At 35.2% G+C, this 24837-nt stretch overlaps 2 protein-coding genes across 2 annotated transcripts in view; both read right to left on the reverse strand.

Annotated features, from left to right (window-relative positions):
• Positions 1–24837, reverse strand: part of LOC128230364 (nitric oxide synthase-like protein) — a 95223-nt gene that overhangs the window by 64630 nt on the left and 5756 nt on the right. The window lies entirely within an intron of this gene.
• On the reverse strand, positions 2405–5747 carry LOC128232976 (uncharacterized). Its single transcript, XM_052946803.1, has 2 exons — positions 5700–5747; positions 2405–2773 (listed from the first exon to the last, which is right to left on the reverse strand). The coding sequence occupies exons 1-2, from the start codon at positions 5745–5747 to the stop codon at positions 2405–2407; spliced, it is 417 nt and encodes a 138-aa protein (XP_052802763.1).

Genomic DNA, 24837 nt, shown 5'->3' on the forward strand with positions numbered 1-24837 from the left:
AACTGTTCTTGTAATTGGTTTAACATTTGACAACGCGCCCTGTTCTAATGAGGACTGGTTCGGGAAACAGGCTAAAACCGAGACAAAAATGAGCAAAACTACAAAAATAGCGAAGTCTGTAAGACAAATGTATTATCCGGACGTCGATGATGCCCAACTGTACGGGATGCAGAGCTATTTTTGTGCATTTCGCCAGTTCAATCTTACCCAAAAATGTTTTTTCCAATGCTTTCATTTTTCACTGTCCGTTCCAAGGCTGTGACACAAACATCTTTTCAGGGCAATGTCGTGTTTTGACAGTAATGTATTTGTTTCGTTGGTTATTATTTGATGGTCGAAAAAGAGTGAATCATTTTGCCTGTCGGTTGTTCCATGTGTTATATCAGAACACGTTTGTGTTTTCAATGGATATATATATGCTCAGCACTTAGATAAGTGTACTTTAAAGGGACGACACACCAGATGGTCCAAAAATCGTTAAATACAACATTTCCTTAAAACAAACTTAGAATTGTCAATGCGAGCTAGTAGGAGTCCGATAATTCATCTTTTAATATGAATTAAAGAGTTAACGCAACAATTATTTTGCTGTCTCATATGAGTTTCCCCGTTTTGAAATAGAGTATAATTGTTTCCCGGTTTGAATTATATCTGTTAACAAGTTTTTTTGGCTAGAACTGGTACATCTAACGTGATTCTCCTTCGAGTATTGCTACTTTCGAATACTGTTATATTCCAATTAATGGTAGAATCCAGTTCACTTATTATAGGGAAGGCTAATAAAAATGTCATATGATTCCGAATGCCCAAGTCCTTTGCATACAGAGTAACTTGGTGTGCGGGTTTTAATTAGACTTCGCCATATGGTCGTGTTTTCCGTGGAATCTACAAACAAGAATCAAGTGTTGAAACAACAAAAGGGAAAGTTTATTCGTAAATTTTTATTGTGTTTTCAGAAATAATATTGTTCTTGGCTTATCTTTGAGGGTATGCCGAATTCGTCTGTCGCGATGCTATTGGCTTTAACAAGATTAGTGTATTTTTAGAACTTTATAACTCAGTATTTTATTTGATAGAGCAATTTAACCCAAGTGTTAGTACACAAGTACAATACCCTGATAATTCATCCAAAACTTTGCTTCAGCCTTAAACAAATCAGTCAAAATGCTAGGATATTGCCTTTTATTTGTGAAGAAAACATAAAATAGAACACCAACTTTATTAGCATTGTCCAGATATCAAATATTTGATGTTTGGTTTTTGCCCATGCACTTCAATAAGCAATCATTGGTTGCAAAGTCTGCAGTGCGTTCAGTAAGGCGAGCGTTTACAAAACGCCAGTAAACGTTTTGTTTTGTATCCCTGTGGCAACGCAGCGCATACACTGCAAGCAGGGAAACAAACAGCAAACTGAACGCATGGCTGACTTTCGATTACATGAACAATACTACAAGAAGTTAAATAAGATAAAATTTTAAATGATATGAGGTAAAAAAGTTTATATGGCCTCTGGTAGCGAGGTAGAGGTGAATTGTGTACGGCTTCTGGTTCAGAGTTTATACAACGACTGGTGGAGGAGTACGTTTATAGGGCTTCTGGGGGCTAGGTGAAGGAGGTAGTTTATAGGGCTTCTGGTGCTTGGTGAAAGAGGTAGTTTATAGGGCTTCTGGTGCTTGGTGAAAGAGGTAGTTTATAGGGCTTCTGGTGCTTGGTGAAAGAGGTAGTTTATAGGGCTTCTGGTGCTTGGTGAAAGAGGTAGTTTATAGGGCTTCTGGTGCTTGGTGAAAGAGGTAGTTTATAGGGCTTCTGGTGCTTGGTGAAAGAGGTAGTTTATAGGGCTTCTGGGGGCTAGGTGAAGGAGGTAGTTTATAGGGCTTCTGGGGCTTAGTGAAAGAGGTAGTTTATAGGGCTTCTGGTGCTTGGTGAAAGAGGTAGTTTATAGGGCTTCTAGGGGCTAGGTAAAGGAGGTAGTTTATAGGGCTTTTGAGGGCTAGGTGAAGGAGGTGGTTTATAGGGCTTCTGGGGCTTGGTGAAAGAGGTAGTTTATAGGGCTTCTGGGGGCTAGGTGAAGGAGGTAGTTTATAGGGCTTCTGAGGGCCAGGTGAAGGAGGTAGTTTATAGGGCTTCTGGGAGCTAGTTAAAGGAGATAATTTATAGGACTTCTTATGGTTAGGTGAAGGAGGTAATTTATAGGACTTCTGAGGGCTATGTGAAGGAGGCAGTTTATAGGGCTTCTGGGAGCTAGGTGAATGAGGTAGTTTATAGGGCTTCTAAGGGCCAGGTGAAGGAGGTAGTTTATAGGGCTTCTGGGAGCTAGGTAAAGGAGGTAATTTATAGGGCTTCTGATGGTTAGGTGAAGGAGGTAGTTTATAGGGCTTCTGGGGGCTATGTGAAGGAGGTAGTTTTAGGGCTTCTGGGGTCTAGGTGAAAGAGGTAGTTTATAGGGCTTCTGGGGGCTAGGTGGAGGAGGTAGTTTATAGGGCTTCTGGGAGCTAGGTAAAGGAGGTAATTTATAGGGCTTCTGATGGTTAGGTGAAGGAGGTAATTTATAGAACTTCTGAGGGCTATGTGAAGGAGGCAGTTTATAGGGCTTCTGGGAGCTAGGTGAATGAGGTAGTTTATAGGGCTTCTTAGGGCTAGGTGATGGAGGTAGTTTATAGGGCTTCTGAGGGCCAGGTAAAGGAGGTAGTTTATAGGGCTTCTGGGGACTAGGTGAAAGAGGTAGTTTATAGGGCTTCTGGGGGCTAGGTGAAGGAGGTAGTTTATAGAGCTTCTGGGGGCAAGGTGAAGGAGATAGTTTATAGGGCTTCTGGTGCTTGGTGAAGGAGGTAGTTTATAGGGCTTCTGGGGGCTAGGTGAAGGAGGTAGTTTATAGGGCTTCTGGGGGCTAGGTGAAGGAGGTAGTTTATAGGGCTTCTGGGGGCTAGGTGAAAGAGGTAGTTTATAGGGCTTCTGGGGGCTAGGTGAAGGAGGTAGTTTTTAGGGCTTCTGGGGGCTAGGTGAAAGAGGTAGTTTATAGGGCTTCTGCGTGCTAGGTGAAGGAGGTAGTTTATAGGGCTTGATAGAATTTCTTACTGCTCGTTTCTCGATCGCTTGATACTATAACCATCTAGGCATTTACCAAAATAATAGAGAATTGACTGGAAAAGCTCATTTCTGTGATGGTAATAGAAAAAATATTAAATACCGGTCAACAAAATTTCTTACTTTTCAATCAAACGTTGCTAGTAGATAGAGTTCATTAAACGTTATTGGTGCTAATATTGTTACGTCAGTGGTATATAAAAGTCTGTGTTTGCCTAATGAAAAATATTAATAACTGCTGAGTAGGATGGTGCTAATTTACAACCTACTCGGGTGGACGTAATCGACAGTGAATCAAAGATTGTGGGTCACTTTCACCGGGAAATAATGACAAGCAAATATTTGTTGAAACAAGGAACACGGAATTAACGCCGCGAACCTCAATAATTGATACCACCAGCATTGTGAGTTTTGAGTCCACATTCTATGTGAATTTGAAATTGTAGAAGTAATACATGTTTTGTGACGAACTTATTGTTTTATTATTTGTTCTTTCGACGTTTTGAATTGAGGCCGATATGTTGATTTTGTTTGCTCTTTTACGGTATTATTTCCAAGCAATCACGTTTATTTATTTTTCTAAAAAAACTGGAATCATCAATATTGAGATACACAGAATATTTTTTTACTCACTTGCTTGTTTATAGACATGAGTACATTTCAATATTAAAGTGACACTCTTATTCAAAATAAATACATACACATGTATAACAAACATCAATTTCGACTGATAAACCTTAAACTACCTACTAAATAATGCATTTATGGCAAATATTAACTACTGATAACACGATTGTAACCGTGAATTTAATAGCAGAAGCGAATATTTTTTAAATAATTGGTGAATGCTAAAAGATTTATTGTGGTCTACTATAGTCTCATACGGTAGAAATAGCATGTTTTATGCTCATTTATTTCAAATTAAACTCGGTATCCTTCATGAACCTTTTTTTAGGACATTATTCATCATTTTTGGAATATTTGAACTATATTAATAATTGTGGTAAATCTTATATAGGAGCGCATCTTTAATGATCCTTCTGTTACGTTTGATATATGCTCTGACATGTTATCAGTTATGTCACTTTTTAAAACATTTGTCCCAGAATCAGCTGATTTTGCCCTCAATGCCCTTAATTCAGTCACATTGGAAAACTAACAATGGAACAAATATCAATTGTTTCGTAAACTGCAGAAAATTTCAGTTCTCTTCAAGCGTTAGCACCGCATTTTGCCGTAAAACATCAATTTTTGAACGTAAATGTGAATAACTGATCTTTTACAGAAATCTTATATCACTGCTTTCCAAATTTGTACGCAAAAATTGGCTCATTCAAAGACAAAATCTACAAAATTGTCAAAACGATAAATCTGTGAGAGAATATTTAAAACAACGTAATGAAATTATAATGCAGATGAGCGACATGAGACAGAATCCCATGGTGATTTTGTGATTTGTATGAGCCGCAATATCATACAGGCGGCGGAATTACTTCGAGCCAAGCGGGAATGTATACATTCAGTATAAAGAAATCGATCTTTAACATCCAGTTCGAGCTGTCGAGGAAATTGGAGCAAAGCGAGTTCGAGCCAACGGGGTTCGACTGTATATCAACTCAAAGGTGCAGATAATTGGAGATCCATATATATATATATATACTGGGCGAGTACCTAAATCGGAACACTTTCGGCACTATTTTTGAAATATTTTTAGTTAGACTTGCACCACAACCACAAAAATTTTCATTAGCATACTAGGATTCCAGACCGATTGGTTGATATAAATGGCATTTTTCAAGATACTACCAATCTGCCTGAAAAGTACTTTATTAACTGCACAATTAAGGACTGCCATTTTTGTCCTCAGAGTACCTAAATATGGAACAGCTTTAATTCGTTAATTATTTTTATGTATTCTTTAAAAAAATATTGCTCCATGATTTGTTTAGGTAAATTAATAATTTATGTTATTTCCAGCTTGTTTTTTTTTCTGTCATTTTTGTCAGTAAAATTTAATGGTTTCAATAAAATACAGGCTGTACCAGTACGTTGTGATTGTGGCAAGCATGAAGTTTTTTCCTCGCCGGCCATGTATTGACATTTGAACATGAAAAACTTTAAATGATAGCAGTATTTGAAATACTTACCGGAAAATTGTGTTCTTTGGAATTTGTATCTAAGACAAATGTCTTTATTGATTAAAATCGTAAATAAACTGATTTCGACTGGAAAAACACTTTTATAATGAGTGTTCCATATTTAGGTACTGTTCCGATTTAGGTACTCGCCCAGTATAATAATAATAATAATAATAATCCGGTATAGTACTCTCGGTGTGGAATAATGAAACTTGTCAATGTATATAATGATGTAAACAATCCTCATCCCCATATTACCGATACTGCCACCTTTGTCTTAACCTGCAGCGGAACTATTGAGCAAGTCGGTAGCATCTGACAATATACTCAAGGTTTCAATACTAGCATGTTTGTGTAGTTCATGGCCTTAGAAATACCTCGTCTACAAAACTGTTATAATGTTATAGTGGTGTGTTAACTTCCTGTATACGGGCGGTACACTAAGTTTAAGTGCGTTTTTTTTCTGCCAGCCCTTACAGTAATTTTAAGCTCATTCTTGACGGCTGTTTCATTTTCAAGAGGCATCCCTCTTGGAGAATGTATTTCCAGTGTACAATGTACAATGTAGTACACTATTATGTTTCGTGCCATATATATCCCGTACAATATATATCACATCGTACAATGTCCCGTACATGCATTTTCCGTGCATTGTATCCAGTACAGTGTGTGTATATGAACATGTATATACCGTGCAATGAATATCCCGTCATTTAATGTTTGTCCCCTATACTGTATATTCCTAGCATTGTATAGCGCACAATATATGTCCATTAAATGTAGATCCCGTACAATAAATGTCCTTTCGTATAATGTATGTCCCGGCGTACAATGTATATTTCGTACAATGTTAATCCCGTACAATGTAAATCCCGTACAATGTAAATCCCATACAATTCATGTTCCGTACACTGTATATCCCGTACAATGTATGTTCCGTACAATGTAAATCCCGTACAATTCATGTCCCGTACACTGTATGTCCCGTTCAATGTATGTTCCGTATAATGTAAATCCCGTACAATTTATGTCCCGTACACTGTATATCCCGTACAATGTAGATCCCGTACAATGTAAATCTACTATAATGTATGACCCGTACAATGTATGTTGTGTATAATGTAAATCCCATTCAATGTCCCCTACAATTTAAACCTATACAGTGCATGTCCCGTACAATTTAACCCCGTGCAATGTATATCCCGTACAATTTAACCCCGTAATGTGTATGTCCCGTACGTTTTAACCCCGTACATATATATCCCGTACAATTTAACTCCATACAATGCATGCCCCGTGCAAAAACGTTAACATTTCAAATGTGTACAGAAAATAAAATCCTTTGTGCACCAATGACTTCGAGGTAGATTACTTTAACTATATATTTATTGTTAATAGGTTTGTATCAGATCCAGGATAATAAAACGCTTTACGTCTTCAAACATGTAATGCACATACAATCTGGCTGGCGAGCGCATCTTGATGTGAAAGCTATTATTTTTACATCAATCACTATAAATGAATAACCTACGCACGTATACATGTATAAGAGACAATTGCATGTTTTAGTAAATAATATTACACTTACATCATTGGTTCCATAGATACACAAACACGTATTGTTTCTTATTCCATGGTGATAATTCCTTGAAAGTACATATGTCAGTACTGGTTAGTTGTTTTCAAGGTAATTCAATCACTAGCCGTAGATTTGTTTAACACAGTTTCGAAATGTCACAAATCCAATTTGTCACCAATTGGTCTTAAAACTCTTAATTGACTTTAAGTCATTTTTTTGGAAAATGCAACGCTCGTTTGAATGTCAAAGTGACTGTAATTACGCGTACAGTTTATTTAAAGAAAGATGTACTACTATTTCACTACTTTTCAAGGTTGTGATTTTATGTGAAATCAAGAGTCAAGCATCAAATATTTAATATAGGAATTTTGTAAGAGCGGATAAATCACAATTTATCGCTTAAACTATAGGTACACTATACAGATTTAGCTCTTATACACCCAGAGGTTATCAAATAAAAGGCTTAAAGCGACCCTAGGCACGCGGGCTCGGACATTCATCGGATAATCTTATAATAAATTATTGCCCCCGTGTGAACTCGGAGAATAAATATTATAAATTTTAACAGTCTATCCTATGTAAACATTTAAATTACTAGATGAACCAATTTTAAACAATTCTCAAATAAATTTGAAAATAAGACGTTAAATATTTACATACCGGAATAAAATGGTGGGTGGGGCAATCACTGCTGTCACACTTAGCTGGTAATCAGGCCATATAATGTGGTCATCTAAGTCAATGCTTCATGTCCACAAATATGTGGTTTTAAATCCCTTGTGAACCAATTCAATTTTATATTTTAATTAAAAGTTTTTGTGCAGATAAGAATTACACCAAAAAGACCTTTGGAATATATAAATATATATCATTTAACGTCCGATTCAGTTGAAATAAAGAAAATCATTTACACTTAATTAATTTAACCAATGCAGTTGACGATCAGTTAACAAACCTTTTACACATCAGTCAGAAATACCATAATAAAATAATACAATGACACCAAAACAGTAGAAGGGACCACCAGATATCAACGTTTTACATCGCGGCCAAATGCACGATACCACGAACATAATATTAGCATTGTTACGCAGGATACCTTAAGTTAAAAAATGAGCCGGCGGTCATTCAAACAATTGTGCCTTTACTGAACGATTTAAGCCCGTAAAATAATCATAACATATCACATAATATATCTTCATTCAGCATTAAACGGCATATGCACATGTATAGTTATATAATAAAGTACAATATTGAACAGTGAAGTAATATCTTTTATGCCACTAATTAAGAGCAGCTCTTTGCACCATGACGCTAAAAACAAGTATGTAACATTTACAATGCAAAACGACGAAAGAATTGCAAGAATTACACAATCAATTAACATCTATATTATTGTTTGTAAATGACATAATTATGTACTAACACTATCACGTAGATATATCTACACTAGACAACTTAGAGGAATATATCTTAGACATTATTTATTTAATTTTGATAGGAAATGTTCAAATGCTTTATCAATTATTTTTCTTTTTTCTTTGTTTTTCATGCTTTCATTCATTTTATAACCGATCGCCATGTATATATGCAGAATATTCAATTTATCAATGATCAAGGGCCATCTTTGACTTATATCATTGTCTTTATTGTGTGAACTGATTTATACGATGTAAACTTTGTTCTGTTCTGTTCTATATAAATAAATAACAACATCGATTGTTTTTACACACCAAACTCAACAATGAGTCTTAGTGTGTTTTCATTGGATGGATTTTTAATGACGTACACTATGGCTCATTCTCGTAAAATGTTTACCGACTCATTTCCCTAATATGGTTTAACTCTAGGATCCGGGGCTGGTTTAATTTCCCGTTTATTGTTCACCACTGGCATTTATACATACTAAATCAGTATTTATACATGATGACGTTGTGTGCGGTGTTCTTTTAAGGTAACTTTGTATGGTTCTACTATCACACATTTCTCTGTGTTTATAAACACGGTTTAACGCTGCCTTCAAAGAACATGCAACCACGGTTTAAAGCTGCTTTCACAATAAGCGCACTCCGCCCATTCTTCATCATTTAAATCTTACTTCATGTCATCTAACTATTACTTAAAGCTTCGCTCTCACAGAATGAACGTTTTGACAAAAAAAATTGACATGGCACGAGCCATTTTATGCGAAATTGCATGTAAACCAGTCATACAAGACTGCTGACAAAGCATTTGAATGCAATTTGAATGCATTGAAGATTTTAAGCATTAAGTTCAAAAATTGATGTTTTATACATTTTTCTTAAACCGTTAGTAACGGTTTAGCCATAAAACATTAATTTTGGAACGGAAAATGGTTTGCAGATAATTGCGCAAAAAATTGCTCATTCCGTAACAAAAAAAGTTGGGAAAACGGTAAATCTGTGAGAGTGCAGCTTTAAACAAAACACAATAAAATATATACATTAGATATTCATAGGGATAATCTTACATTTTACAATTCATTTATCCTAAGTATTCGTTTTTGCAGACTGCGATACATTCCGCAGTTTTTATTCAACGTGTTTTATTAATATTAATACCCTAAATTATTATTCATAAACGTTAAACCATAAAATACTGAAATAATCGCAGTTACCAAACTTGATAATTTTGGTAAATTAATCGAAAAATGTTAGTTTTGAATTGAAATGATTAACAGCACCCAAGAATTTATATGAGTCATCTCGGTAATATTTGAATGTTATATACTGATGTGTATGCATGGTTATGAAGTCTCAGTTCAAAACAAAAATTATGCTATTTGCACCGCACAATTAAACATTTAACTAGTTACAGTGTTACGCTATGTCATTTCATCACAATTTTGTTGATAAAAAAAATGAATAAAAAAAAAATAATGTTAAAAACATTAAAAGTTTCTAATTCATTTCTTCATTATTAGTATAATAGTTGCTCTGTGAGGCTGAAATTTTCCCAAATTGATACATTTTTACTTTAAATTTCAGCTTTGATAAAACAAATGCTGAAACACCGAAAAGGTAAGTAAATAAAACAGATAAAATAAAATCAGTCATGAATTATAATTATTCAGCACGTGTATGACAAAAAAGCAGTTATTAACATTGGGAGAACTTACTGGTTAATCCAGATCAGTGACTTCTGACAAAAGCATCGAAGCGGCTAAATGTTCATCATTTTCCAATCTCTTACTGCGATTTAACAATATCATATCCGACTAAGATATATTTCCTCGGTTTTGTATATAACATGAATAATTAAACACTCAAATATGAAACCCGGCGAGCTCTTCAACGTTCACGATACAATGCTATGAATTAGGCAGGCTTTGTATTGAATCGAACGTTTCCAATCAAACTACGTGATCCACAGAAATTTGTCTACGATATGGTTACGGAATATGTCCATGGTAGCTCATTACAGAAATTGTCCTGTGACGGTATTACCAGGTTTTTATCGGGTAATTAACATACTGTCCCTCTGTGACGTTATTGCCGGGCGAAGAAAAGAAGTTTAGGTGTTAAAATAACATGATTATGCTGTTAAATAGTCACAGCATAGTTTGTTTGTATTGGTTTTTTGACGTAAGGCAGCTTTAGCAAAATATATAAAATCCGCAACGTGTTTTTTTTCTTCTTCTTTTTTTGGACTTTCTTGTATGTTCTTCTACACAAAAAAGCATCTTATTTGATAAAGGCAAATAAAGTAAGAAACTCTGCAATCAACACTCCTGTGTGATATGTTACATTTTGTATTATACACTCTCATCTCAATTCACTTATTAGTTTGCTTTGTGTGTTGGAATCATTATCTATGTTATTGTTTGACTGTATACCTTTTACATGTATGTATGCTTGAAAAAAAAAGTGTAATTGATAATAAGCTGTACCTGCTTACATCAGACTAAACTTTATGTATGTTGTGTTATGTTTAATTCAACTTCCCTTTTCCTTTCTGTTTTCTTTATAATGCCTTTCATCGTTGAGACCATATTTACTTATAATATATATATATATGCTTATATTTATTATAATTTGTCAAGAAACTGTTATATGACATGTTTACAACAATAAACATTTCTGTCTGTCTGTTTGTTATATCTCTATTGTACATTTATACTGCATCGTCAATGTACCAAATGCTATATAATAATACACCAGCACGTTTTAATATATTTATTTACTGTGTTGGCCAAAACATTAAGTTATTTAGGTGTAGTGTTTTAAAACCATATGTATTGACGAAACAGTTCCATAACATGTACCACATGTATTCTGCTTAATTTACATTACGAACTAAGATGAAAACACTTGTACTTATTATCATACAGTTAATAATAATACGGAGGAAACTACTTGGACAAGCCTAGAAAAGCCAGGAATCCAAACACGTTCTGCAGTAATCTTGACTTGGACACAGACTCAAAGACGAGGTCAGAGAGACATCAGCCAAAAAACGTATAAGGGAACAACACAGTAGACAACATTTTAAGAACGATCATATATCAATGATAAAATTGAATCTACTTGAACAAACCCAGTAGCTAAACATTTGAAACTTGAACCCTGTTTCAAGACGCAAGCCTATGGTACAAAGGACAATGCACGAAAGACACTCAACGTATAAATAGTGAACAAACACCACATGAACAGGGTGATGAACCAACTGACTTCAAAAGGGTTCTCACATAGGTCACCGCGGGTCACAACCGATGTAAACAAACAAGTTAGTGATGTTAATTTTTAGAAGACGGGAATGAGTTTAAGCCTTTAAAAGACTATGCTATGTTCTGCTTCTACAAAAAATAAAGATATATGCAATCCTAAATAGCGAAAATTTCAGCGTTGCATCGTTCTACAAAGTTCCGTCAAGTTGACATTTTGCAAAGGGTTTCATCATTAAAATACAAGCATCCCTAAAATCTACCGCTGGAATCAACCGACTTTCGGTATCTAAACTATTGACAAGGTAAATCATTGGCGTATACGCTTTGTTAGGGTTAAACTCAACTCGAAGCTAAAGTCAACTGCAAAACTCAACTACAGCACAATAACATGCACAAACCAGTGATAAATACAGGAATCCAGCCTGAGGAATTACGTGAACTCCACCAAGCTTCAATGTAAGCTTGTACAGACACGGATCGAGCTTGCTCAGACACAAAACGCTGCTCAATTTTGCACAGACACTGCTCAAGCTTGCTCAGACACAGCTCATGCTTGCACAGACGCTGCTCAATCTTTCTCAGACACGGCACAAGCTTGATAAGACGCTGCTCAAGCTTGCACAGACGCTGCTCAATCTTGCTCAGACACGGCTCAAGCTTGCACAGACGCTGCTCAATCTTGCTCAGACACGGCTCAAGCTTGACAAGACGCTGCTCAATCTTGCTCAGATGCTGCTCAAGCTTGATAAGACGCTGCTCAAGCTTGCTCACACACTGCTCAAGCTTGCTCAAACGCTGATCAATTTTGCACAGACACTGCTCAAGCTTGCTAAGACACTGCTAAATCTGATACAAACGCTGCTCAAGCTTACTCAGACACTGCTCAAGCTTGCTCAGACACGGCTCAAACTTGCTAAGACACTGCTCAAGCTTGCTAAGACACTGCTCAAGATTGCACAGACGCTGCTCAAGCTTGCTCAGATGCTCAGACACGGCTTAAGCTTGATAAGACGCTGCTCAAGCTTGCACAGACGCTGCTCAATCTTGTTCAGACACGGCTCAAGCTTGCACAGACGCTGCTCAATCATGCTCAGATACTGCTCAAGCTTGATAAGACGCTGCTCAAGTTGTCGAGACACTAGACACTGCTCAAGCTTGATAAGACGCTGCTCAAGCTTGCTCAGACACTGCTCAAGCTTGCTCAGACGCTGATCAATCTTGCACAGACACTGCTCAAGCTTGCTAAGACACTGCTAAATCTGGCACAGACGCTGCTCCAGCTTGCTCAGACACGGCTCAAACTTGCTAAGACACTGCTCAAGCTTGATAAGACACTGCTCAAGATTGCACAGACGCTGATCAAGCTTGCTCAGATGCTTAAGCTTGCTCAGACACTGTTCAAGCGTGCCCAGACACTGCTCAAGCTTGATAAGACGCTGCTCAGGTTTTCTCAGACACTGCAAAAGCTTGCGCAGACACTGCTCGTATAAGTTAAGGAATAGTCAGGTGTATTCCAATTAGTCATGTAGTTTTGCTTATTTATTATTCATTTAGTCGATTTAATTCTGCTTATTCATTGTTCATTTAGTCGAATTTATTCTGTTGATTTTTGAAAGTAAAATATTTTCTCCTGAGGCATTGCTTACTTCGTTGAATAAATTGTGGTTGTTTATTATTTATTGTTTATTTAAACGCGCGAACCATGTTTATTCGTTGTTCATCTAGTCGATTTGTTTTCTGTTGATAAGTCACGCGTTATATGAAAATAAACTATTCTTTTGACGACTAACTTTTGCTTATAAAATATAAACTACATATTCCACCTAATTCAGTATGCTTATTTACAGTGCTTTGTTACTGTTTTAAGTTTAAGCATAAGCCGAACTTTACTCATACAAATAAGCATACAATATATGTTCTACAAACCTTTGTTCACATTCATGTGTGCGTTTTATGTATATATAGGATTTGTCCACACAGATGTGTTTAGATATACTTCATAAATCACCCTTTACAAAACACTTTGTTTAACAACACATTTTCGGATATGTTTTACCCAGCAACTGGTAACATATTTTGACCGCAAATACTTCAATCACCCGTTTATTTATGTAACACAATACTTGCATTTCAACATGTTTTACAATGACGTCGCAGGGCGAAAATACTTCTTATTAGCAACAATATGAATTCCCGGGCTAACTAAAGAATAATAAAGGTTAACATTTCTATCCATTCAGTTGTTTAGTAGAAACTGCATGGACAAGTCGTTAGTTACCAACATTCTTAGTAAAGAGCTGGCATCAATATCACCGAGCTACTCAGGTCAAATCTCAATCTCAACTTTACAGCATGAAAGTATAGTAGGATTAAAAATCTTGCGTGATTTTATATTCGTTGGAAACGTCTTTTCTCTTAGAACGTGATGATTTGTCAATATTTCAAGTTAATTTAAAAAAAATTGAACTGTACTGAAATACGTTTTTGGCTAAAGAATGTTTTCCCTTTGTATTTTGACCAAAGGCGTTAATCAACATTTTCTATAGAATGCGCTTTAAAAATGTATCAAAACAGTAAAATGAGTTTGGATTGACATATATCTTAAATATGTTCGTGATATTGGGGCTAGGGGCCTCGTGGTGTTGGGGCTAGGGGCCTCGTGCTATTGGGGCTAGGGGCCTCGTGATGTTGGGGCTAAGGGCCTCGTGATGTTGGTGCCAGGGGACTCGTGATGTTGGGGCTAGAGGCCTCGTGATATTGGGGCTAGGGGCCTCGTGATGTTGGGGCTAGAGGCCTCGTGATATTGGGGCTAGGGGCTTCGTGATGTTGGGGCTAGGGGCCATACTCAATAACCAACTTGGATTGAACTTAAATATAAGATTAGAATGTACCATGTTTTGATTGGCCTGTATTTTTAGGTAACCAATAGGCGGAATGGACTGAGGCATGCCTAATGTTATGATAAGATCGATATTGAATACTGGCACAAGTACTCTTGTCAAATGGCAAAAGGATCGAACGACAAGGACAAACACATGATCAAAACTAAACTAACAAGTCCAAATAGGTTGAGTTTAAGTTTAAAAACCCTGAGACTCATATCCTCGGCAGACACAAAACTAGTTGAGAAATCTGTGTTTGTTCTTTTGTGCAGGTTTGTATCTTTCAATGAGTGTCAGTCGGGCTTCGATCACAAGATCATGGTTAACGTTTTGGCTGGTAATACGATTGAAGACACAGAGCCAAGCATACAGTCACATGGAATACATAACGATTTTAAAAACGATAGAATCGAGCCTATCAATCCGTTCAACAAAAGATCAACGCGTATATCCGAACAACCAAAACCATTATCAAATTAATTCGCTTGTATTTGCCCGACCAAGACATTCTAGCTAGTCTATGGAAAGTTTGGGACTAAGTGAAACCACCACTCAAGTGTTCAATAGTATCGTATTTGCTTTCAGCCAATTGAATCGAATATACTATGACGTTTTAAGACACAAAGAATGTTGTTATGGAGTGCCTGTTGCAAATATAGAGAAACAAGTTGTTTTATTATATTAAACACCCAGCACAATTGTTATAGCTTTTTAAAGGTCGGAAGATTTGAACACGACAAATGCGTTTCTTAAACAAATCTGTAAATCAGTTGAGTAGCCTTTTTACGCAAACTAAGGTCACGTGACTTTAAGGAGTACCTGATGTACCGAAACAAAATTCCAATTCTTGGAACTTAAAATAGAAAACGGTATTTGCTATGCTATGACGTTTTTAGACACAAGAGAATATTTGTTTAGGATGGCAACAGGCACATACAGAAACCAGTTGTACTATATTATTTAGCAACCAGCACAATTGTAATAGCCTTTCTAAGGTATAAAGTGTTTTGAACACGAAAAATGTTTTTCTTAAACAAATCAGTAAATCAGTAGAGTCGCTTTTTAACGCACCCAAAGCTCACGTGACTTTAATGACTACTTGATATACCGAAACAAAATTCCAATTCTTGGAACTTAAAATAGAAAACGTTCTTTTACTGAGTGCTTATTATGGACCAAGGCCTCGGAAATAACCGGCGCTTTGTTATGAATTGTGAGTTTTCTCCGTACGGAAAAATAATAACTATCAGCCAACCATACACGACAAAGAAGCAAATAAATTGTAATTACCAAATGTTCCATATATTCAACATATTTGTTAACGTATATTGACATTATGGATACAGACAGTTTAAAGAAACAAATTAAGGTTATTTCACATAGCGTCTCACTATATGAATTCATCATACTAAACGCTGCTTCTGATGGGCTTTCAACACATCGCCATATCAAAGTATTCTGGTATTCTCATAAGGGTATAATATATATCAATCGTATGACAACCAAGTTCGCACATAAACATGAGTCTAATCGGGGGATTAACTATATCTATAACGAATTGACGTATCTATTTAGCTATACGTGACATACTAAGTCATATTTAGTGAATAACCAGGACATACTAAACCAATCTTGATTGAACCTAATAATAATAAGTAGGGCTTCAATTTTTGCAGCTGGGCAGAGGGATTTGGGCCTGTCACCCTGTCGTGATAATTGACAGATACGGGCGGATAAACTACCCACATATTTACGCTTTGAACTCTAGTATGGTTCACACCTATTGAACAATTGTTTGAATCAAAACTGACAAGTTTGTGTCTATAGTTTTTCCAAGGCTAGGGTTAGGAACTATAAAAAAGTCAAGTGAGGTATTCGTACAAATTGTATATACGATTTCAATATTTCTGGTTACCATGCAGAGAATATAATGTTTTAACTATTTTTCATTTAATCCACCGCACCTGTTCTTTTTAAATCTCGATGCTTATTTAACATCTTGAGGCGGATGCACGGAATATTTGTTCAAGGAGAAATCTTGTGATCGCAACTATTTTCCTTATAAAATAAGTAAAGTAAATCCAACATAATAAAACTTATATTTGAGAGATAAACCTTTAACTACTTGCGAAATAATGCATTTATGGAAAATAGAATTTAATGATTATAAGATTTTAACCGTGTACTTAAAAGCTTAAAACGAACACATTAAATGGCTGGTGGCTCCTAAAAGACTGACAGTGATCCACTATCGTCTCATAAAGTATGAGTACCGTGTTTTCAGCACCGTTCTTTCACAATTAAACACGATATCCTTCATAAGAACCATAGAGTCTGATATGTATTCATCTTTTTCGATAAATTAAAACAACTGAATTTATTGAAGTATACCTTATTTGGCAGTAAGAGTGCAGCTTAAACGATTTGAAACGGGCGTCTTACTTATGAAATCTCGCATGAGGAACGGATTATCCAAAAACTTGAACGCATTGAAGACCTATCTTAACTACCGGGACATGCTTAAGTAGCTTGATAAAGTATGTGTTCTTCAACAAGTAGACCCTTCAAGATAGAACGTTGTCCCGTCAATTGATCCATAGACAAGACTATGTTATTACAAAATAATGATCATGACATGTCATACGCTCACAGAAACCTTGGAATGCCATGATGTGTTTTGTTATTTTTCCACCGATATCAACGTTAACTGACTAATCTTACCCTGAGTTTTGCATAATCATTTGTAGATACAGATTCCATTTTCAATATTGGTAACGCCATTGAACAGATTGTGTGAGGGTAGCTGTTACTAATACTTATCTTTTAAGTATTAACTTTGCATTTACTTGAACAACTTCATGTACCGTTTACGGGCTAAGAGCGATTTGTAAAAATCGTATGTATGACTGCAATGTTCGTAATATAGCAAGATGACTTTGAATTTAAACGATAAGTTCCCAATTTAAGGTAGTATCCTTGAAGAAAATATTGTAAAGAAAACAATCAGATGAACATACTGTTCGACAAATGCTATGCTGGCATCATTTGTTTAAGGCATTATTCAAATTGCGTCTTTTAATTTGCATTTGGGAACACACACAAAACAAGCAAAAACTGGCAAGAAACTCATTTCAAAATAGTTTTGAGAATCAAAATAAGTTCAATTTTAATCAGCGTTACTGACGTTTTGAGGCCGTACTAAACATAAACGAGTCCCGCAGAGTTAATCTCGTTAATATAGAAGGCATCGAGTGGTGTCCGTTTGAGGTACAAGTATTTAGTTATAAAGTATTAACACACTTTTCATTATAAGAATGAAATCTTAGTGATGCGTTCATTGTTTACATTATATTTTAAGCATATATAGTGATTGAACTTTTACTATTTGCTTTATAATAATATCATCGCCTTCTGTCAATCTGTTCTAATTCATATCGACTAGCAAGTTTTTATTAAAATGTTATTATCACTTAATGCGTAATTTTTGTTGGATATCTGGAGTAAACGGATATTTAATTTCAACACTAAGATAGTTTAAGGCTTAAACAAATACTGATAATCTAGAATTGAAATAACATGGCGAATTTCGATATGCAATTAAAATAAAAATAAAACAATGAAAATAACCAGGTCAATACCAATAGGCTTGCATTTAACCAAGATCCCGCTTTAAGGTACAATGGGATAGAACACACAAATATCATGTAGGAGAAACATGGCGTCACAATACAAACATTACACAGGTACCAAAAAATTGTTATTACTAGGTTTAAGTTTAAAACAACTTGATATTGAAAACGTCTGTGTTATGTGAAGCATAATGATTTGTTTAATGGCAGACATACAGACATTTATGATCGCCTTAAATATTTCTTTATTTCAAATTACGATGAATTAAATGTGGAATAAAAAAACTCCTGAAAGATTCAAGTATGAAATGACAATATGTTACAAGCACGGACTGAAAGATTCAAGTATGATATGGCAATATGTTACAAGCACGGACTGAAAGATTCAAGTATGATATGGCAATATGTTACAAGCACGGACTGAAAGATTCAAGTATGATATGGCAATATGTTACAAGCACGGACTGAAAGATTCAAGTGTGATATGGCAATATGTTACAAGCACGGACTGAAAGATTCAAGTATGATATGGCAATATGTTACAAGCACGGACTGAAAGATTCAAGTATGATATGGCAATATGTTACAAGCACGGACCGAAAGATTCAAGTATGATATGGCAATATGTTAAAAGGACGGACTGAAAGATTCAAGTATGATATGGCAATATGTTACAAGCACGGACTGAAAGATTCAAGTATGATATGGCAATATGTTACAAGCACGGACAGAAAGATTCAAGTATGATATGGCAATGTGTTTAAAGCACTGACTGAAAGATTCAAGTATGATATGGCAATATGTTACAAGCACGGACTGAAAGATTCAAGTATGATATGGCAATATGTTAAAAGCACGGACTGAAAGATTCAAGTAAGATATAGCAATATGATAAAAGCACGGACTGAAAGATTCAAGTATGATATGGCAATGTGTTTAAAGCACTGACTGAAAGATTCAAGTATGATATGGTAATATGTTACAAGCACGGACTGAAAGATTCAAGTATGATATGGCAATATGTTACAAGCACGGACTGAAAGATTCAAGTATGATATGGCAATATGTTACAAGCACGGACTGAAAGATTCAAGTATGATATAGCAATATGATAAAAGCACGGACTGAAAGATTCAAGTATGATATGACAATATGTTAAAAGCACGGACTGAAAGATTCAAGTATGATTTAACAATATGTTACAAGCACGGACTATTTTACGCCTTGTGGTGTTGTGTCTCTCGTTACTACGAGGCTTTCAACATGTCTTAGTCATTCACATTTATAGCTGGCTTCGTTTGTCCCTGTTTGTAGTCACTGAAAGATGTAATTTTCAGCAATGTTCTCACGTTTGAACTCTCTCAGATCAACAATTTCGTCGAGATCTGCGAGTTTCATTTTATTTCTGTACTTTTTCAACCGCTAGTATATTTCGACAGCAAATACTTCAATCACTCATTCATTTATGTTACAATATACTTGCTTTCCAACATGTTTTTTCAATAATATGGCAGACGGAAAATATTTCCCAAACCAAAATACTTCTTATTAGCAACAATTTGAATTCTCCGTCGAACTAAAGACTAATAAATGTTAGCATTTTTATTTAATGAAGTTGGTTAATAGAAACTGCAGGGACAAGCCGTTGGTAACAAACATTCTTAGTTTAAGCTGGTATTCGTATCACAAAAATACTCCAATCAAATCTCAATCTCAACTTTACAGCATGAAAGTAAAGCAGAATTATTTTTTTTGCATGAGTTTATATTGTTTGAAAACGTATTTTCTCTTAGAGTGTGTTGATTAAAAGATTTTAGATGTTATAACACAATGTAATTGTTAAAACACAAGGAATTGTACTCGAATACACTTTTGGCTGTAGAATATGTTTCCCTTCGCATCTTCACCAAAGGCGTTAATCAACATATTCTATATAATGTGATTTTAAAATGTGTAAAAATCACATGCGGTGTTTACCAACTTTTGAAGCTATGAGGTAAAATGAGTTGAGCTTGAGCTTTGAACATTTTCGAGGTATTGGGACAAGGTCTCTTATCGAATGGCACAAGGATCGAACAACAAGAGCAAACATAACACTAAACTTACAAGATCAAATAGTTGAGTTTAAATTTAAAACCAGGAGACTCATACACATGAACTCCATAATTTAATCCACGATTTTTCATAACAATAGAAGAACCAATCGGGCATATAAATCTGTTTAACAATAGATACACGCGTATATCGGAATAACCGAAACCATTTTCAAAACAATTCGTTTGTATTTGCCCGACCCAGACATTTTAGTGAGTCTGTACGCAGTTTGGGACAAAGTGAAACCACCAAACAAGTGAACAATAGTATCGTATTTTCTTTAATCCAATTTAATCAAATATGCACGTTTATTGAAACCAGTTGTATTATATTTAGTAACCAGCACAAGTGTAATAGTCTATTAAGGTCTTAACTTTTTGAACACGACAAATGTGTTTCTTAAACAAAACAGTAAATCAGCAGAGTAGCCTATTAACGCACATAAAGCTCATGTGACTTTAATACTTGATATACTGAAACAAAATTCCAATTCTTGGAACTTAGAATAGAAAACGGTATTTTACTGAGTGCTTATTATGGACCAATAACCGGCGCTTCGTTATGAATTACGTATGAGTTTTTATCCTACGGACAAATCCTAAACATATTAACCAACCATACACAAAAAAGAAGCAAATAAATTTTAGTTACCAAATATTCCATATTTCAACATATTTTTAATGGATTTTTATCGACATGATGGATACTGGCAGTTGAAGGAAACAACATTTAGGTTTTTATTTCAAATAGCGGCGTACTTTATGATTTCATAATACTCAACACTACGCATTAAATGCACCAGTATCTTGTGGTTCCAACAGATCGCCATTTGAAACTAGTCTGGTAATCCCATAACGAAATATATATTAATCAAATGCCAATCTAGTTCGCTCATGTACATGAGTCTACTCGAAGGATTAAATATATCTGCACCGAATTGACGTATTTATTTAAGCTATGCGTGAATTATAAGTCATAATTTATCTAGTTGATAACAAGAGCATACCAAACCAATTTTGCCTGAAACTGACAATAATAAGTAGGGCCCGGATTTTTGCAGCTGGGCAGAGGGATTTGGGCCTGTCAACCTCTGGTGATAGTTGACATATATGGGCGGATAAGCTATCGACAGATGTACGCTTTGAAATACAGGCTAGTTAACACCTCTTGCAAAATTTAAAGGAGCTAAACTGACATGTTTGTGTCTTTAGTGTTTCATAGGTGAGGAATATTTGAGAAGACCAGAATGAATGTTAAATGGCGTATTGGAACAATTTTTATATATGCGTTTTTAATATTTCTGGCTACTACGCAGAACATATATTTTAAATAGTTTTCATTTAGTCAACAAGTCGTCTCTTTTTCTCACCCCGATGCAAATTTAATATAACGAGGCATATGGAGAAAAGTACTTGTTCATGAAGGGCCATGAGGTCACAACTACTATCCTATTTTCGGCAAAGATTCATCCATTGCTGGAAATATAGGGAATCGTTAAAGTGACACTCGTATTTAAAATCAATACATACAGATGTATAACAGAAATAAGTTTGAATGATAAACCTTTAACCCATTACTAGTGCATCTTTAAAAAATCGGAAACGGGCGTCTTACTGAAGAAGTCAATCGCTTTATCCAAAAATGTGAAGGGCATTGAAGACCTATCTAAACTACCGGGATGTGCTTAAGTACCTTGATAAAGTATGCTTTCTTTAACAATGAGACCCTTCAAGCTAGAACGTTGTCCCGGTAATTGATCCATTGACTATGTTATTACAAAATAATGATCATGACATGTCATACGCTCACAGAAACCTTGGAAAGGCATGATTCGTTTTGTTATTTTTCCACCGATATCATCGCTAATTGAATGATCTTTGGTAGCCTTTTGCATAATTAATTGTAGATATAGATTCCATTTTCTATATTTGTTACGCCATTGAACAGATTGTGGGCAGCTGTTACTTGTTCTTTTCTTTTAAGTAGTAACTTTTCATTTACTTGAGCAAGGTCGTGTTCAGTTAATGGACACAATGTGATTTTTAGAAAATCGTCGGTACGACTGTAATGGTTATGAAACGATAACATTGAATAAAAACGAAGACTCACTATCTAACTAATATATACTAATATATCCTTGAAAATACTACTGTACCGTCTCAAATACTACCGTTTGGCAATTACTATATTGGTTACATTTGTTGATGACGTTGTTCAAATTGCGTTTTTTTTAATTCACATTTCGGAACAAACACCAAACATTAAATGGCGAAGCACTCGTTTTAAAATAAATTTGTTAATCAAAATGTATTCAATTTGTAACAGCATTACTAGCGTTTTGCAGCAAAGTAGAGCATTTGTTCCGTCTCATCTCTAAACTATTGTCTACAATAGAGCTCTTATTTAATGTTTTGATCATTTTATATAATCACGATTGTTTGTTTCGGTTTTCGAGCGCATAAAACGTTAACGAGTCCCTAAGAGTTCATCTCGTTAAGTGCATGCATATAGAAGGCAACGATCATTGGCTATTTCAGGTACTAATATTTGGTTTTTAAGGAATAATCACTTTACATTTTAAGAATGAAATCCTAGTTATACATTCATTATTTACATTCAACTTTAAGCATACACAGTGATTTAACTTTTACTGTTTGCATTATAAATATGCCATCGCCCTCTGTCAATCTGTTCTAATTCATCAAGACATGCGAGTTTTTATTAAAATTTTCTTATCAATTAATGCGTAACTTTGGTTGGATATCTGGAGTTAACGGATATTTAATTTCAACACTTAGATAATTTGAGGCTAAAACAAATACTGATAATCTACCATCGAATTTTGTTGAGCAAATGAAATAGAAATAAAACAATGAATACCACCGGGCCAATACCAATAGTCTTACATTTAACAAAGATTCTGCTTTAAGCACAATGGGCAAAAACACACAAGAACCTAGTGAGGAGCACATCACGGCACGATACAGGTACTAAAATAGTGTTTTATTAGTATCAAGAACTGTCGATAATTCGTTGCTGGGGCAATTTTATGGGGGCGACAATCGATAGTGGGTGTCCAACCAAAATTAATGTCTCAAATGTTATTTACGTAAATTACACACTATTTGTATTTATCGACATAAATTTGGCGCAGTGTTCATCATTTGTTCAATTATTATGTTTGTGTTTTGTTGTTATGTTCCTTTATAAGTCGTCAAAGACAGAAAAAAGAAAGAAATTTACTCACTGTTTCCAAAAAGCATGACTTTAGAATTACAATTACTGATTCCAGGTTGATCATGATGACACTATTTATAAATAATGTTTTCCATTGTAAATTATGAATAACATACCCATATGGTACTGTCAGTAAGTAAGATCCGATACGTTGCGTGCAACTATATCAAATTCATGTTAGTGTTTGATTTTTTTCTTTTACCTGTGTCGTCTGGTGTGTTGTCTGGTGTTTAGTCCCTTTAAACATATCAAAGTTATTTTTGGCTGGTGGTTTTTTACCTTCATTGTAAACACTGCAGAATGTCGTGTCGGGCAAATATGTCACTTTGGATTTCTTTCGGACCAACACTTGAGTAAGCACTGTCTTCTGTGAGTTTCGTTTTGTCGTTTGTTTTCTTTTATAATCTTCTCAATTCCAAAATAAATGCCATAGATGCCATTTTCTGTCAGTGCTTCCAATTAAATGGACATAACTCAGATACATTTAAACAAGAGTAAACGGCCTTATTACACTTATACATAATCCGATTATAAACACATGCACTAAATTGAATTTTGTATTTTTGAACGGCTTCAAAGCAATTTTTAACAAACATTTCATTTTTCGCAGGAAGGAAATACAACCAAGTCTACGAGTTTTCCACGGCTTCGGCAATACCTAGGTCGTTTCTTAAGAACAAACAAATACACGAATTAGTAACTTAAAGAAATGCGCTAAACCAACGATGGCTATTTGTAAGAATATATGGGTTGTCAAGAATAATTTAATGCGCCATATTTCAACTTAAATACGGGTGTGTGAATAATTACATGCCCAAGCAGAGATACATCGAGAGAAAGACAAGCATTTCAACTCTTTCGTTTTCACACTTAGTATGGAACTGGTGTTTGGTTTAAATACACAAATGCTGTACAGTACAATCAAAGGTTTTGGTAACCAGCCACAATTTCCTGGATGTTACAAGGTTAAGAAGTTTATTTAATAAAGCCAATTTGCAATTTAAATCGTATGTTCTATAACACGGTTGACTTTTATTGATAATCAAGATAACTTCCTTTCAAAGTATTAAAACTGCGAAAAATGAGTTCCGAAAGGTTGTCGCCAGTTGCCAATTTTTAACAAACATTTTCCAGCGTCATTTGATCGCGATCAGAAATAAATATGTTTTCAAAATTTTATTGATTTTTTCAAAATAACATTCTTATAGTAATTTAATAAACAATTGGTAAAAATAAATACTTGAAATGCAAAATAAAATACTGTTTTTAGGATAAGGACACCACGAGCAGACAGAAATGTGTCCCAGAAGGGTGATTTATCGTCGAACGTATGAAATACAACATAACAACAGCAGTCTCGAGTTTAGTGAGACTCTGCAATGAGCATACAGATAACGTCAACATTGTCATCACCCATCGCAAATAGGTATATTTTTATCCAGTTCACTAGTTAAAATCATCGGTTGCAGTTCCGGTGGGGGAAGATAAAACATCTGATTTTGCACAA

The sequence above is a fragment of the Mya arenaria genome, chromosome 4 (genome assembly GCF_026914265.1).
Source record: "Mya arenaria isolate MELC-2E11 chromosome 4, ASM2691426v1".
NCBI lineage: Eukaryota > Metazoa > Mollusca > Bivalvia > Myida > Myidae > Mya > Mya arenaria.

Coding starts and splice junctions, on each gene's coding strand:
- LOC128232976 (XM_052946803.1), bottom strand. CDS start 5,747: ATGCCTCTTGAAAATGAAACAGCCGTCAAGAATGAGCTTAAAATTACT. Junction 2,774..5,699: donor AGAATGAGCTTAAAATTACT/GTAAGGGCTGGC, acceptor CCTTGCCCCCAG/AAGCTCTATAAACTACCTCC.